General features: G+C 43.8%; 1 protein-coding gene across 5 annotated transcripts in view; it reads right to left on the bottom strand.

Annotated features, from left to right (window-relative positions):
* Positions 1–1,226: 1,226 nt before the first annotated feature.
* LOC140499346 (tryptase beta-2-like) overlaps positions 1,227–17,416 on the bottom strand; it is a 29,982-nt gene continuing 13,792 nt past the window's right edge. Inside the window, exons 3-13 of one of the 5 annotated variants that reach the window (XM_072600674.1) lie at positions 14,438–15,301; positions 13,281–13,491; positions 12,083–12,345; positions 10,236–10,399; positions 9,737–10,098; positions 8,137–8,307; positions 4,981–5,041; positions 3,793–4,003; positions 2,806–3,068; positions 1,925–2,088; positions 1,227–1,792 (exon numbers count right to left, since the gene is read on the bottom strand). In XM_072600674.1, the coding sequence (XP_072456775.1) occupies positions 1,634–1,792; positions 1,925–2,088; positions 2,806–3,068; positions 3,793–4,003; positions 4,981–5,041; positions 8,137–8,241 (963 nt within the window). In that variant the 5' untranslated portion in view covers positions 8,242–8,307; positions 9,737–10,098; positions 10,236–10,399; ... (1 more) ...; positions 13,281–13,491; positions 14,438–15,301 and the 3' untranslated portion in view covers positions 1,227–1,633. Of the gene's footprint in view, positions 1,793–1,924; positions 2,089–2,805; positions 3,069–3,792; positions 4,004–4,980; positions 5,042–5,211; positions 5,246–8,136; positions 10,099–10,235; positions 10,400–12,082; positions 12,346–13,280; positions 13,492–14,437; positions 17,387–17,416 lie in introns of those variants that run through there. The other 4 variants (XM_072600665.1, XM_072600649.1, XM_072600656.1 and 1 more) reach the window with 4 other exon arrangements.

Genomic DNA, 17,416 nt, shown 5'->3' with positions numbered 1-17,416 from the left:
ACTCTGCAAGAACAAAGGACAAGCAGCCACAACCTCTGACCACTTCAGACATACTGCCTGGTGATCAGGAAAGAATTAATAAGGTGCTAATCGTATGTGCTGGACTGAATTCAGAGAGTGTACAGGGAATCAGAAGAACGTCTGCTCAATTTGATGAGTTCCCCTATTCCAATTGATGAGATAATGGGGCTCTGACTTTTGTCAGAAAGGGGCATCTCCCACAAAGCAAGACATGCACATTGGATCTTTGCTTAGGAACACATGCACTCACTCCCCCGCTGCTGGGAGGAGACAATGCATGGCACTAGAAGGCTTCCTGGAGGAGAGGGCCAGGGAACCCTTAAGCAAAAGGCCTGAATAATTCACAGCTATTACCTCAGGTTTTGCTTGGTGTTGAAGGCTGGAACTATCATCTGGTTCAGTTGCATGACTTTCAGACAACCTCCCCCCCAATTCATCCCTCCCACAAAAGAATTCTATTGTCTATGGTCTTTCTCTCTCTGCCCCCCAACACTCCAGCCAAAAAAACAAAAAACTCTCCCACCTCCTCTAACCCTAGCCCTAACAGCAACATTTGTGGGAAATCATTTCTTTGTCTAACCTGAATTCCTCCTGCAATAATCTAGAATCATATCCTCCAGTCTTGTCCCTAGAGCAAATGGGGGCGGAGCAAAGAAGATTTTAGTTCAACCCTATTTTAGAGACCTCAGGACTGAGTAAGCCACAGAACTATTTGGAAAAGCATCCTCAGTCTCTCTCTTATGGACTGCAGTCTCCTCCTAGTGGAGTCAAGCAGAACAGCAAGAATGGATCCAGAGATCCACAGCCTATTCCATCTCATCCCCTAATTTTACAGGGGAGGAAGTGGAGGCATCAACAATGCATGACCCTTGCCCAAGGTCACAGATAAAGACAAGGGCACAGCTAGCACTAGGACCAAAGTCTATTGTCTCCCAGGCCAAGGGTCTTTCCACTGCATGCCACTGAGGAATTGGATCAGATTTGGGCACTTTCCCCTATCTGGACTGGACTATGGCCAGGACTGTGTTCACAGCTCTCACGGCCTCCACAAAAAATCTGTCCCATTAATGGATTGTCAGGATATAGCAAGCAAAATATTGCCTCTCTGAATGTTCCCTTCATGGGTCTCAGTAACTTCCTATAACTTTTGCCTCTTTATGTCCATCCAGACCAAAGTGAGAGCCAAACCAAAGAAAACATACAGGTTCCAGAGCAGGAAGATTTTGCAGTTTAATCAGATATGCATAACACCATGTAGACCAACCAACTTCCCTGTCTCATTTCTTGTCCCACAAATCACTCCCCTGCAAAAAAAAATCTCCCATGTTGAATGGGATCCCTAAACCATATAATGTCAGAGCTAAAACCCACACAATCCAGTTGTAGAAGAGGAAACTGGGTATCATACCAAGGAAGGGATTTGCTGGAAGTCACACATGGAACCAAGAGCAGTCAGAGAAGTAGAATCCAGGTGTCCTAACTCCCAGCCAAGTGTTTGGGATGTAGCATGGGTCAAGAAAAATAGGGAAAGACAGAGGAGATTTTGATTGGCTTTACAGTAAATACAGAGCCTAGGACTAGGAAGGGAGTCAGGAGAAATTGAACCCAAAGATCATTGAATTTTCTTCTGGATCCAATCCAAATATTTTAAGACACTTGTGTAGACTCCAGGGTGTGTGAAAATTGATCCACACTCCTCTACCCAGCTTGCCACCCCAGCCTGAAGCCAAGAGTCTTCAACCTTACAGGCAAGAGGTCCTCCAGAGTCCCCCTGAAAGACAGAACAGAAATGTGGCAAAAAAAAAAAATGATGATGCCCAGAGAGAGGGGAACTCTGGAGTGCTTTCTGGGGGCCTGTAAGGAAGCAGTGAGAAGGGAGAAACAAACCCACCAGGACCCTTACCTCACACGTGTCATGTTTTTGTTTGCCAGCACATATCATGTCCTCAGGAATTATCCTTACTGACTCAGCAACAGTAGAAAACGTGTGGTAAAGCTGGTCACAGTCATGATTATCCAAAATAGGAACCTGCACTTGCATCAAAGCAAATGGAGGGGGCAGATGCTCTGCAAAGGGAATCAGAGGCTCATAGAGATATAGATTTATTACTGAAAATCAACATTAGGGATCATCTAGTGGAGGGGACTCCAAAGCATAGGCCAGGGACCCTTTCAGAGGATCCTCAAGGTCAAAGCTATTTTCATAATAGTACAAATACATTTTAATTTCTATTATGGAGAATGTCAAAAGACATAACCCTCAAATTACCTCACATTTACCTTACAGCTGTCTTGGATAGAAAGAGTACTTTGCACATTGTCTTCCCTGTTAGAATACGAGGTCCTTCAAGGTCTGGGCTTTGGGTTGGGTTTTGTTGCTGTGGTTTTAGTCTCTCGTTGTAGCCCTAATACTTAGTGCAGTGCCTGACACATGGTAAGTACTTGACAAATGTTCCACTGATTGGCTGATAATTTTTTCTTGATTTCTAATCCTGGTACCTTTCCTATGGGCTTGCATGGGATTTGTATTCTTGGAGGCTCATGCCATTGTTTGGATATCAAATGACCCAAACCAACAGACTAAATTTAGGTTCAGCACCAGGGGATCCCATAAGGCCCAGGACAATGATCTTGGTAAAGCAGGGGAAGAAATGTCTTTCCCCCACCTTTTCTGCTCTCTTCCTCCTAGACTTTAGCACTCCCAGTCTTGGCCCAGGGCCAGCTCCCAGAAATGGAAAATCTAAGAACCACAGAGGCAGCAACCCTCCTATAGGGAACATTCACCTTCAGAATTGATCTGCCCCCAACCAGTCACCCAGCATTGTGCGTTGGAGAAGTTCTGGGAGGCAGCAGGAAGCTTGATGGGCTGGACTTGGCTGGAGAACTGGACAGCCTCCTTCAGCTTTATCAGGGCGATGTCAGCACCTGTACTCTTAAAGGTGAAGTTGGAGTGGACCACAATCTTGGATATGGGCAGCAAGTTGTCCTCATAGTACAGGTGTTGTTCCCATAGTTGGACCCTATAGCTTGAAGGCTCCTTTTGCATACTGGGGGAAGCAGGAGAGAAAGTTACCCTAGATTTACCTGGGGCTGAGGTTGCAGAGCTCTGGCTAAGTGCAGCAGCCTCAGGACACAACCCTACTCCTTAGTTCCAAGCCTGCAGTGGCCCCCAACCATGGACCTGGGGACTAGGATTTACTCATTCTCCCACCTTCTCTCCCTGATGTAACAAGGGCAAAATTCTCTCTCTTCTCTCTCTCTCTTCTCTCTCTCTCTCTCTCTCTCTCTCTCTCTCTCTCTCTCTCTCTCTCTCTCTCTCTCTCTCTTTCTCTCTTTCTCTCTCTCTCTTTCTCTTTCTATATCTCTGACCCTTTCTCCCTTTTTCCTCTCCTCTCTCTCTCCATCTCTCTCTCTCTCTCTCTTCCTTTCTCTCTTTCTTTCCCTCTCTCCCTTCTCTCTATACATATATATATACATATAATTTCCAATTGAATAATAATATTAATAGTACAATCCAGAAATGTGGAATTTTAAAATTATTTCATTTCTAACACCCAGGTGAAAAACACAGGACAGAGACTATCGCCCCCATTTTACAAGTAAAGTAGCTGAGTCCCAGCGAGCAGAAATGCCTTGCTTTCAGTAAGGCAGTAAGAGTCTGATCTCAAAAGTCAGGTCTCCCATATCCCATCTTGCTCCACTTCTCTCACCTCCCAGCCCACTTCACACCAGAACCATTTACAATGAATGGCACGCAGATGACTGACTTACTTGTAAAAGCAGGATGCTGCAGTCAATATCCACTCAGAGTTGATAAGGGAGCCACCACAGATATGTTCCCATAATTCATATTCCTTCTCCTTCTTGCGCTCCCTCAGGCTGACCTGCCAAGGCCACTCCTTTGGGGGGGCTTCCTCACCCCCAATGATGCCAGCCCTAGCCCTCCAATGGGCATATGGTGGTGAAAGAAGACCCTGAAGTCCTGTGGACCCAAGCATTTATCTCTTCTCCTCAGACTTCGAATATCAGGTAACATGAAAACTCTCTTTCATTTTAGCCCCCAAGGCAACCTTCCAAAGCCTCAGATTCTGTACTGGGGTATAGCTCACAGCTAAGAGATTATTATTATAAATAATAACAACAATTATAATTTGATGTGGTTGTTCAATTGTGTCTGCCTCATGATCCCATTTGGGGTTTTCTTGGCAAAGATGCTGGAGAGGGTTGTCTTTTCCTTCTCCAGCTCATTTCACAGAAGAGGAAACTGAAGCAAACAGTGCAAAGTGACTTTCCCACGGTCAAACAGCTAGTAAGCATTTGAAGCCAGATATGAACACAGGAAGATGATCCAGTGTTCTGCACACTATGGTGCCACCTAGCCACTCAACACTAATAATAGACATCATATGAATGACAGACACTTCCACAGAGTGGTGTGGCATATTGGAAAGAGCATTGGCTTTGGAGTCAAGGGACATGGATGCTCTCTCGAGTACTCTTTCTGAATCTGGACATTTTACTTTGTTCCTCTGTTTCTCCATTTACAAAATGAAGCACTGGACTAGATGGCCTCTTAGGTATGTCTCTTCCAGCTCTTCTCCCATGAACTTAATCCTACAGCATTCTTGGGGCTTGCTATGAACTTTACAAACTCCCCACCTGACAAAATTCAGGTAAGCATTTCTATCCCCACTTTACATATCAGGAAATCAAGGCTGAGAGATATTAAGTCCTTGGGTCCACACAAGTGGTATCACAGGCTGTAACCCCATGCTACCACCCAAGAGGACCTCAGGAAGGAGTCCAGCCTACTAGCAATTAAACTCTTTCCCCCTCCCCAGAATTCAACTGGACCATTATCATATGTCTCCCATGAGCCACTTACTATCATGGTTCCATGGGGTAGTAGGAGAAAGAATCATGGACTTCAGGGAGCAGGTAGAAGGGTAAATGACTCACCTTGGGGCATAGGGACTGAGGTCCCCAGAAGGGGGAGAGTCAGGAACAACAGAAACAGCTCCTAGAAGGAGGGCAGAAAGAGGAGAGGTTGGAAATCAGTCAGGGATGAAGAGGAGGGGGGCACCTGAATTCCAGAATGATAGATGGATCTTCAGTGTGGCACCTTTCTGAATACAGCACAGGAGCTAAGGGCCTGACTTCCAGAGGCTAGGAGGGGAGCAATATCCTTACCATGGCCAGTTTCCTCTGCTTTCTCCTCCCCCTCAGTCAGCACCCTATTTATCCTCCAAAATCAGGAAGTAGAGAAAGAAGGGAGAGATCAGCCCTCCTCTAGGGGTGGGGATGAGCGAAGAAGGAAGCAGGAGGCATACATGATTACCTTGCCACTGTACTTTCTAGGGAAATACACATTGATTAATAAGGTTGATGAATGCATTGTCAAAGCTAGCTCAGTGTTTGGGAGGCTCCAAAGGGAAGTGTGGGAGAGAAAAGGAATTAGACTGACTACCAAACTGAAGGTCTACAGAGCAGTTGTGCTGACCTCATTGTCTTAAGCCTGTGAAAGCTGAACGATTCTACCAGTACCGTGGTATGAAACTCAGTCGCTTCCATTTGAATTGCTTTAAAAAGATTCTGAATATCACCTGACATGATAATATAACAGACACTGAAGTTCTTTCTTGAGCTAAACTGCCAAGGATGCAAACTGAACTGCAGGCAGCTCAATTCTGATGGGGTGGCCATGTTGTTCAGATGCCGAATGTATACTTGCCTAAAAGACTATTTTATGGAGAACTCACACAAGGCAAGTGCTCGTATGGTGGTCAGAAGTAGAGATACAGGGCCACTCTCAAGAACTTTCTCAAGAGCTTTGGAATTGATCGTGTGACGTGGGAGACACCCAGCATGGCCCTCATCAGAGAAGGTACTATACTCTATAAGCAAAGCAGAATTAAAGTAGCTCAAAAGAAAAATGAGATGTGCAGATTGAATCTACCCCAAATGTTCACATAAGCAATTTGTATCCAACCTGTGACAGAACATTCCGCAATACAGTTCCTTGTATCGCTCTGATCAGCCACAATCGGACACTGCAACGACTGACATACTAATGTCATTTTGGTCCTCTCTGAGAACACAGGACAGCAATCACCCAACTAACCCACATGTGCTCAGAGATCAAGTCTTTCCCTCATCCCCTTGGGCTCTGAAAGGAAGGAAGGGACCTGTATGACCAGTCATAACAGGGACAAGGACATTTGGGGATATCACAGAACTCCTCGTTATGCAATGCTCAAAAAGAGGCAGCTTAGGTGGTGCAGTGGATAGTGCCCTGGACCCAGAGTTAGGAAGTCCCAAGTTCAGATTCAGCCTTATACACTTACTAAGTACATGACCCTGGGCAAGTCATTTAACTTCTGTTTGCCTCAGTTTCCTTATCTGTAAAATGGAGATGACAATAATACCATCTACCTTATGGTTAAAATGAAATATTTATAAAGTGATACGTATAATAATTATATGATAGGGCATTTTCTGTACTATAATGCTAAAATATAACAGTGCTATATAATATATAGTAGCCAGCATATATGCTGTCCTTATTTATTATGTTGTCATAAGGATTTACACAAATGCAGAATGCCTGTGACAATCTCTCCCTCAGCACAGGGAGCCTGCCTTCAGGAGAGTTTGTGTCTTAACACCCTACCAGAGTATAGTCTCCATGAGGGCTGTCTTATTGTGGACATGCCTGCCACAGCAGTCTTTCAGTCTATAGTAAGGGTTTTGACATATTAATAGATGAATGAGGTCATGGATCATAAAATCCTATAATTTAGGGCTGGAAGATCATCCAGTGCAACCCTACCATTTTACAGAGCAGGAAACTGAGGCCCAGAGAGTGTAAGTGCCTTGCCAAGGTCACACAGGACCTTGAGATAGCCTTAACATCTCAAGCAAGTCTATCTTCTGGTCGTGGTTTGGTCCATTATGATCTCATCCATTCCTGCGTATCCCTGGTAGGACAAAGGCATTTGTCCCACTCCAAGCCAACTTGTGGATTTTCCCACAAGGGTGCACTGTCTGAAGCTACTTTATAGATTGTTCAATCCCAGTCTTTCTTTCATTCAACTGGCAATCATCTGAGGACTTGTGGGTGTTTGCCCCAGTTCTAAATAGCAAGAGAAGGACTTAAAAAAGGCTCAGAAAAGAATCAGACCAGTCATGTATAAAGTCAGAGAAATTTCATTATAGAGCATTTTAATACACACAGAGGGAGTCTCATAAGCCTGAATCAGAGCACGCAACGACAAGAGCATGGGGGAATAAGAGGGTTAGCCAGGAGCCCTACAGCAGACTGAAGAGAAAAGAGGTTCAGAGAAGTTCTTCAGAGACTCTGTCCTTAGACTTGGAAACTCTAACTCTGTAGATGCCTACGAGGTGCCACCCCTTCACAGCAGGGCAGTTCTCCATACCAGGCAGCCCCATCACTGTAGGAAAGACCTAAAGGCAATGGGACAGAGTGAGTTCTTATTCAGGTGAGTTTGCTTGGCTTACATCTGTGTTGTCATAGGTAGGGAGACAAAAAATATGGACTAATATTATAAGCCCCACTGAAAGAAATGAGGAACATGATGTATGTAAGATTTTGAGAAAGAATTGGAAGAGGGAACAAAACCAGTATGTAGAAAAAAAAGGTAACAAAGGTGTACAAGGAAGGGAGGAAGGAAATAAACATGCATATAATGCCTATTATGTGCCAGGCTTTTACAAATAGCTCAGTTGACCCTCCCAACAACCCTGCAAGACTAGTGCTATTATTATCATTCCTACTCTACAGTTGTGGAAACGAAGGCAGACAAAGGTTAAATGACTTGGCCAGGGTCACACAGCTAGCAAATGTCTGAGGTTAGATTTGACTTCAGGTCTTCTTGTCTCCAGAACCAGAACTCTACCCACTGAACCATCTAGGGGCCTTGTGTATTGACACATCCAGCCCACACTCTAGGCATGCCTGTGAAACACCCATGAGTTCGACATTTTTGGGAATAACAAGCACTCTGCCTATATAATTACTTAGCTAACGAACCATGTTATTTCTATGAAACTAAATAAAAACTTAAAAACAATAGATAACTTCAGGGTTCCTATTACCTCAAAAATCTTCCACTGCATCCAGGGCCATCTCCAGTCCTCTTGGTCTATGTCTTGGACCCAAACGGCTCTTGAGGTGATACTGAAACTGCTGACTTTGCACATCCCTGCTGCTCTTAAACCCAATTCACTTGCAAGTCAAGACATCACCTTGTGGATGTCATTGGTACTCTGCAAGAACAAAGGACAAGCAGCCACAACCTCTGACCACTTCAGACATACTGCCTGGTGATCAGGAAAGAATTAATAAGGTGCTAATCGTATGTGCTGGACTGAATTCAGAGAATATGCAGGGAATCAGAAGAACCTCTGTTCAATTTGATGAGTTCCCCTACTCCAATTGATGAGATAATGGGGCTCTGACTTTTGTCAGAAAGGGGCATCTCCCACAAAGCAAGACATGCATCATGGATCTTTGCTTAGGAACACATGCACTCACTCCCCCGTTGCTGGGAGGAGACAATGCATGGCACTAGAAGGCTTCCTGGAGGAGAGGGCCAGGGAACCCTTAAGCAAAAGGCCTGAATAATTCACAGCTATTACCTCAGGTTTTGCTTGGTGTTGAAGGCTGGAGCTATCATCTGGTTCAGTTGCATGACTTTCAGACAACCTCCCCCCCAATTCATCCCTCCCACAAAAGAATTCTATTGTCTATGGTCTTTCTCTCTCTGCCCCCCAACACTCCAGCCAAAAAAACAAAAAACTCTCCCACCTCCTCTAACCCTAGCCCTAACAGCAACATTTGTGGGAAATCATTTCTTTGTCTAACCTGAATTCCTCCTGCAATAATCTAGAATCATATCCTCCAGTCTTGTCCCTAGAGCAAATGGGGGCGGAGCAAAGAAGATTTTAGTTCAACCCCATTTTAGAGACCTCAGGACTGAGTAAGCCACAGAACTATTTGGAAAAGCATCCTCAGTCTCTCTCTTATGGACTGCAGTCTCCTCCTAGTGGAGTCAAGCAGAACAGCAAGAATGGATCCAGAGATCCACAGCCTATTCCATCTCATCCCCTAATTTTACAGGGGAGGAAGTGGAGGCATCAACAATGCATGACCCTTGCCCAAGGTCACAGATAAAGACAAGGGCACAGCTAGCACTAGGACCAAAGTCTATTGTCTCCCAGGCCAAGGGTCTTTCCACTGCATGCCACTGAGGAATTGGATCAGATTTGGGCACTTTCCCCTATCTGGACTGGACTATGGCCAGGACTGTGTTCACAGCTCTCACGGCCTCCACAAAAAATCTGTCCCATTAATGGATTGTCAGGATATAGCAAGCAAAATATTGCCTCTCTGAATGTTCCCTTCATGGGTCTCAGTAACTTCTTGTAACTTTTGCCTCTTTCTGTCTATCTAGACCAAAGTGAGAGCCAAACCAAAGAAAACATACAGGTTCCAGAGCAGGAAGATTTTGCAGTTTAATCAGATATGCATAACACCATGTAGACCAACCAACTTCCCTCTCTCTCCTTTCTGGCCCCACAAATCACTCACCTACAAAAAAAAATCTCCCATGTTGAATGGGCTCCCTAAACCATATAATGTCAGAGCTAAAAACCCCACAATTCAATTTACAGAAGACAAAACTGGGTATTACACCAAGGAAGGGATTTGCTTGAGGTAACACATGGAACCAGCAGCAAGCAGAGAAGTAGAATCCAGTTGTCCTAACTCCCAGCCAAGCATTTAGGTTGTAGTGTGGGTCAAGGAAAACAGAGAAAGATAGAGGAGTTTTGATTGGTTTTACAGTACGTACAGAGCCTGGGACTAGGAAGGATATGAGGAGGAACTGAACCAAAAGATCACTGAATGTTCTTCCAGATCCAATCCAAATATTTTGAGACCCTTGTGTAGACTCCTGGGCATTTGAAAGATGAGCCACATGCCTCCACCCAGCTCACCACCCCAGCCTGAAGCCAAGAGTCTTCAACCTTACAGGCAAGAGGTCCTCCAGTGTCCCCCTGAAAGACAGAACAGAAGCTTGGCAAAACAAAAAAAATATGACGATGCCCAGAGAGAGAGGGGAACTCTGGAATGCAATCTGGGGGCCTGTAAGGAAGCAGTGAGAAAGGAGAAACAAACCCACCAGGACCCTTACCTTACAGGTGTCATGTTCTTCTTTGCCAACACATCTCATGTCCTCAGGAATTATCCTTACTGACTCAGCAACAGTAGAATCGTCATGATAAAGCTGGTCACAGTCACGATTATCCAAAATAGGAACCTGTACTTGCATCAAGGTAAATGGAGGGGCCAGATGCTCTGCAAAGGGAATCAGAGACTCATAAAGAGATATCCTTATTACTGAAAATCAACATTAGGGATCATCTAGTGGGGGGGTCCCAAAAACATGGTCCAGGGACCTCAAGGTCAAAGTTATTTTCATAATACTACAAAGACATTTTAATTTCTAATATGCAAATATCAAAAGACATAACCCTCAAAAATTCTTTTTGTGGAGTCCTCAATAATTTTTCAGAGTGTGGTGGGACTCTGAGATCAGAAAGTCAGAACTGCTAACTTAGTCCAGTCCTTTCATTTTTCTAAGAAAGTAAATCCCAGAGAAGAGAAGTGATCCATCAGATCACATGGGGAGGAAGTAGCAGAACTGGCATTTGTACCCAGGAACCAGTCAAATATAGTGCTCTTTTCAAACATATACACATACACTATACTGGGCAGTGGTTCTCTACACACAGAGTATAGTTAACAAGAAACATTTACTAATCGTTCCTCCCTGTCAGACCCTTTGCAGAGATACAGAGACAAAAAAAAAATGGCCCCTGACATCAAGAAGCTTGAGAAATCTATTCTGATTCCCCCTCCATGAAAGTACTACCCCCTCAAAAAAATTAACTTGTATATTTATACATGTATGTATGTATAGATGTATTTTTATCTTTAATGTACAGTTAACATATATGTTGTACACATGTATGATGCATGTTTTCTCCCGCTAATGAGGGAGGGAATGTAAGTTTCTTGAAAGCAAGGACAATTTTTACTTAGTCTTTGTTTTCTCCAAAGGTTAGCACAGTGTCTTGCAAATAGGAAAGGCTTAATAAATTCTTGTTGATTTGTTGATGGATTGTTTGGTTGATTGATTGCAGATTGCCCCTCCCCTTTCATTGACTCTCCCCACCTGCTCCAACTCCAGTTAGTGGGTCAGCAGAGATGCTATGCTTTGGACAAAGCTATACTACTTGGGCCTTCTGAGGTGCCTCAGGGTGCTCTTGAGACCATCTCCTCAGACTCTGTGCCTTTTTACTGACTGTCCCATGTACATAGAATGTTCTCCCTCCTGGCTTCACCTCTAAAGGAAGACCTAGCTTCCTTTAAGACATGCCTTGTGCAAGAGATGTCCTCCCTTCCACATTCTCACTACTGGTACCTTCACTCTAAATGACCTTGAATTTACCCTGCATCTATCTTGGATAGAAAGAGTACTTTGCACATTGTCCCCACTGTTAGAATATGAGTTTTTTCAAGGCCCTGACTTTGGGTTTGGTTTCTTCGTTTTGATTTTTTTTGTTGGGGTTTTTTTCCTTGCCTCTTGTTGCATCCTTACTGCTTAGTGCAGTGCCTGGCACATAGTAAGGACTTGACAAATGTTCCACTGATTGGCTGATAATTTTTTCTTGATTTCTAATCCTGGTACCTTTCCTATGGGCTTGCATGGGATTTGTATTCTTGGAGGCTCATGCCATTGTTTGGATATCAAATGACCCAAACCAACAGGCTAAATTCAGGTTCAGCACCAGGGGATCCCATAAGGTCCAAGGCAATTATCTTCGTAAAAATGGGGAAGAAATGTATTTCCCTCAGCTTTTCTGTTCCTTCCTCCTAGACTTTAGCATTCCCAGTCTTGGCCCAGGACCAGCTCCCAGAAATGGAAATTCTAAGAAGAACCACAGAGGCAGCAACTCTCCTGTGGGGACTATTCACCTTTAGAATTGATCTGCCCCCAACCAGTCACCCAGCATTGTGCGCTGGAGAAGTTCAGTGAGGTAGCAAGAAGCCTGATGGGCTGGACTTGGCTGGAGAACTGGACAGCCTCCTTCAGCTTTATCAGGGCGATGTCAGCACCTGTACTCTTAAAGGTGAAGTTGGAGTGGACCACAACCTTGGATATGGGCAGCAAGTTGTCCTCATAGTACAGGTGTTGTTCCCATAGTTGGACCCTATAGCTTGAAGGCTCCTTTTGCGTACTGGGGGAAGCAGGAGAGAAAGTTTCCCTAGATGTACCTGGGGCTGAGGTTGCAGAGCTCTGGCTGAGTGTAGCAGCCTCAGGACACAACCCTATTCCTTAGTCCCAAGCCTACAGTGGCCCCCAACCATGGACCTGGGGACTAGGATTTACTCATTATTCCACTTTCTATCCCTGCTTTAACAGGGGCAAAATTCTCCAGTTCCATGGCTCTCTTTCTTTGTGTCTCTCTGCTTCTCTCTCTCTTTCTGTCTCTCTTTTTCTGTCTCTGCCTCTCTCTCTTTTTCTTTCTCTCTCTTTCTCTCTATCTCCCTTTATCTTCTGTCTCTGTGTCTTTCTTTCTCCCTCTTTCCTCTCCACTCTCCGTCTCTGTCACTCTTTGTCTCTCTCTGTGTGTCTCTCTGTCTCTGTCTCTCCCTTTCTCCCTTATTTCTCTTCTCTTCTCTTCTCTCTCTCTCTCTCTCTCTCTCTCTCTCTCTCTCTCTCTCTCTCTCTCTCTCTCTCTCTCTCTCTTTCTCTCTCTCTCCCTCTCTCTCTCCCCCTCGGTCCCTCTTTCTCTCTCTGTGTCTCTGTCTCTCTGTCTCTGTCTTCTTCTCTCTCCTTCTTTCCCTCCCTCCTTTCTCTCTATACATATGTATATATGTAATTTCCCATTGAATAATAATAATAACAGAACTGTCCAGCTGTATGGAATTCTAAAATTATCTCATTTCTAACACCCAAGTGAAAACCCCAGGACAGAGACTATTGTCCCCATTTTACTAGAAAAGTGACTGAGTCCCAGTGAGCAGAAATGCCTTGTTTTCAGTAAGGCAGTAAGAATCTGGTCGCAAAACCCAGGTCTCTCATATCCCATCTTGCTCCACTTCTCTCGCCTTCCACCCCACCCCACACCAGTTCCATTAACAATGAATGGCATGCAGATGACTGACTTACTTGTGAAAGCAGGATGCTGCAGTCAATAATCACTCGGGGTGGATAAGTGAGCCGCCACAGATATGCTCCTATAATTCATATTCCTTCCACTTGTTTAACTCTCTCTGGCTGACCTGCCATGGCCACCCATTTTGGGGGGCTTCCTCACCCCCACCGATGCCAGCCTTAACCCTCTGGTAGACATATGGTGGTGAAAGAAGACCCTGCAATCCTGTGGACCGAAGGATTTGTTTCTCCTCCTCAGATTTCAAAAGTCAGATTCAATGATAACTCCCTTCCATTTTTCCCCCCAAGTCAACCTTCCATATCCTCAGATTCTGTACTTGGGTCTAGCTCACAACTAAGAGATTATTACTATAAATAATAACAATTATAATTTGATGTTCTTCAGTTGTGTCTGAATATTCATGACCCCATTTGGGATTTTTTTGACAAAGATACTGGAGTGGTTTGCCATTTCCTTCTCCAGTTTATTTTACAAAAGAGGAAACTAAGGTAAACAGGGTTAAGTGACTTGCCCAAGGTCACACAGCAAGTGTTTGAAGCCAGATTTGAACTCAGAAAGATGATCCAGTGCTTTGCACCTACCTACCCAACACTAGTAGTAGACATCATATTAATGATAGACATTTCCAAAGAGTGATGTGGTATATTGGAAAGAGCATTGGCTTTGGAGTCAAGGCACATTGATGGTCTCTCTATCACTTTTTTGGAACCTGGACATTTAACCTCGTGCCTCTGTTTCTCCACTGACAAAATGAAAGATTTGTCTAAATGGCCTCTAAGGTCTGTCTCTTCCAACTCTTCTCCCATGAACTTAATCCTACAGCATTCTTAGGGCTTTACAGACTCCCCACCTGACAAAAATCAAGTAAGCATTACTATCCCCATTTTACATATCAGGAAATCAAGGCTGAGAGATATTAAGTCCTTGGGTCCACACAAGTGGTATCACAGGCTGTAACCCCATGCTACCACCCAAGAGGACCTCAGGAAGGAGTCCAGCCTACTAGCAATTAAACTCTCTCCTCCTCCCCAGAATTCAACTGGACCATTATCATATGTCTCCCATGGGCCACTTACTATCATGGTTCCATGGGGTAGTAGGAGAAAGAATCATGGACTTCAGGGAGCAGGTAGAAGGGTAAATGACTCACCTTGGGGCATAGGGACTGAGGTCCCCAGAAGGGGGAGAGTCAGGAACAACAGAAACAGCTCCTAGAAGGAGGGCAGAAAGAGGAGAGGTTGGAAATCAGTCAGGGATGAAGAGGAGGGGGGCATCTGAATTCCAGAATGATAGATGGATCTTCAGTGTGGCACCTTTCTGAATACAGCACAGGAGCTAAGGGCCTGGCTTCCAGAGGCTAGGAGGGGAGCAATATCCTTACCATGGCCAGTTTCCTCTGCTTTCTCCTCCCCCTCAGTCAGCACCCTATTTATTCTCCAAAATCAGGAAGCAGAAAAAGGACTTCATATCTCTAAGCCTTGATTTCCTGATATATAAAATAGGGATAGCAATGCTTACCTGGGTGGTGTCAGGTGAGGAGTTCGTAAAGTTCATAGCAAGTAAAGAAGCTCAGCCCCCTCCTAGGGGTGGGGATGTGGAAAGAAGGAAGCAGGAGGCATACACGCTTGCCTTGCCAGAATGCTTTCTAGGAATGTACACATTGATTAATAAGGCTGATGAATGCATTGTCAAAGCTAGCTCAGTATTCGGGAGGCTCCCAAGAAAGTGGGGGAGAAAAGAGAAGACTATTGCCAAACTGAAGGTCTACAAAGCCATGGTGCTGACCTCATTGTTGTATGTCTGTGAAACCTGGGCAGTATGCCAGTGCCATGTCAGGAAACTCAATCACTCCATTTGAACTGCCTTAGGAAGATTCTAAAGATCAGCTGGTAGGGTAAGATACCAGACACGGAGGTCCTTTCTTGAACTAAACTGCCAAGAATTCAAACTCTGCTACAGAGAGCTGAATTCCAACAGCGTGGTCCCATGGTTTGAATGCCAAACGTATACTTGCCTAAAAGAAAACATTGATAGTCATGCAGTATTAATAAGAGGAGTTTCTCTGGCTACACATTGGCAACAGTCACACAGGTTCCCTCCATACATGGGAAACTGAGCAAGCATCCTTCTATTACATGCCTGGTAGCAGTCATGCTCTTCATCAATGAAGGGGAAATCACAGCCTTTGAAGACAGCTCATTCCATTTTTGATAACTCTATAGCAAATTTAAATCATCCTTGTTGAAGCTTCCACTCCTGGTTCTACCCTGGTTAATTTTGGTTGTGTTCAACTCTTTATGACCCCATTTGTGGATTTTCTTGGCAAAGATACTGGAGTGGTTTGCCCCACCCTTCTCCAGCTCATTTTATACATGAGTAAACTGAGGCAAACAGGGTTAATTGACTTGCCCAGAGTCACATAACTGGCAAGTATCTGAGGTCAGATTTGAACTCAGGCCTAGAACTCTATCCACTGTGCCACCTAGGTGCTCAGGTTCTTCCTTTCGCCAACTAACCAAAGTGGATCTAAACTCTCTTCCATGTGACAACCTTAAAAATATCTGAAAATAGTTGTTACCATGTTTCATAGGAATAGATATGTAGATCCTATATTGAATTGCAGGCTGTCTCCGAGAGGGAGTGGGGAGGGAGGAGGAGAACATTTGAAACTTATGGAAGTGAATGTTCAAAACTAAAAATAAATAAATATATACTGCAAAAAAACCCAACCAAACAAACAGTTACCACCTCAATAAGTCCTCTCTTCTCTGGATTCAACACTCTTAGTTCCTTCAGCTGATCCTCATATGCCGTCACCTTGAGACCCTTATCCATCATCCTATATTCCTTCTTATGGATCTTCACATTATCAATATTCTTCCTAAAATTTGTAACCTAGAACCAGATACAATACTCCAGAGGTGGACCAGGGCAGAATTCAAATGGATTACTATCATTCTAGTTTGGAACACTATGCATCTCTTAATAAAGGCTAAGACTGTCTGAAGTTCCTTGGGTGCCATGATGTACAGGGATGCAAATTGAGCTTGCCATTCAGTAAAATCGTCATATCTGTCCAAAGAACTGCTGGGTTTCATGTACAATTCCCTTTTTATTTTCTACTGTGTATATTTAAATTATCACTTTAGTTGGTGTTTGTTAAATTCAGTATAAATTTTTTTAAAAATACAAAAGTACTGCCGAAGAGCCATCCTTGCCCCGTCTTGTACCTACAAAACTGATTTTTGAGCCCAAATATAAGGCTTTTATGTTTATTCCTATTCAATTCTATCTTATTAGATTCAAGCTAGTGTTGCAACCTGTTAAGATCTTTTTTAAGCCTAACTCTGTATTATATTAGACTTTTTATCTGCAAATTTAGTTAGTGTGTAAGATCAACCAACTTGTGAATAAAACTGTTAAAGACCAAGATGAGATACTAAGGGCACTCCCCTGGAGATAAATCTCCTTCCACATTTATACTAAATCATTAGTGAACTCTTGGGATCCAGCCAGTCCCCAATTTTGAATCTGCCTGATCACATGATTGTTTTCCCACAGCATTCCATCTTTTCCACAAGAAGAGCACAGGATATTTTGTCAAGTACTTGGCTAAAATTTAGATGCACTCTATCTATACTTTAATCTAAACTATCCATAATCTATCTACATGCTATCTATCTTCCTGTTCTACCAGTTTAGTAACCTTTTTTTAAAAAAAAGTAATACATTTAGTTTAATATCACTTCTTCTTAAAGAAACCACACTGGCCCATTTTGACTACCAGATGATAATTAATCATTATTTCAATCAAATGTGTAATGGAAGGCAGCAGAGATACAGCTGATACCAACATACCATTAATGGATGCTTCCAGAACAGCCCATGAGTGGGATAGAGTATAACCAACAATGATGCAGCCCCAACATGAACTCTATTTGGAGAGGCTTGAAGCTTGCAAGGGTAGCTAAGTGGTGCAGTGGATATAGCACAGGACCTGGAGGCAGGAAGACTCATCTTCCTGAGTTCAAATCTGACCTCAGACACTTACTAGCTCTGTGACCCTGGGCAAGTCACTTAACCTTGTTTGCCTTAGTTTCCTCATCTGTAAAATGAGTTGAAGAAGGAA

The sequence above is a fragment of the Notamacropus eugenii genome, chromosome 1, assembly GCF_028372415.1.
Source record: "Notamacropus eugenii isolate mMacEug1 chromosome 1, mMacEug1.pri_v2, whole genome shotgun sequence".
Taxonomy (NCBI): domain Eukaryota; kingdom Metazoa; phylum Chordata; class Mammalia; order Diprotodontia; family Macropodidae; genus Notamacropus; species Notamacropus eugenii.
Note: the sequence above shows the minus strand (reverse complement) of the source record. Positions and strands in the feature narration are given on the sequence as shown.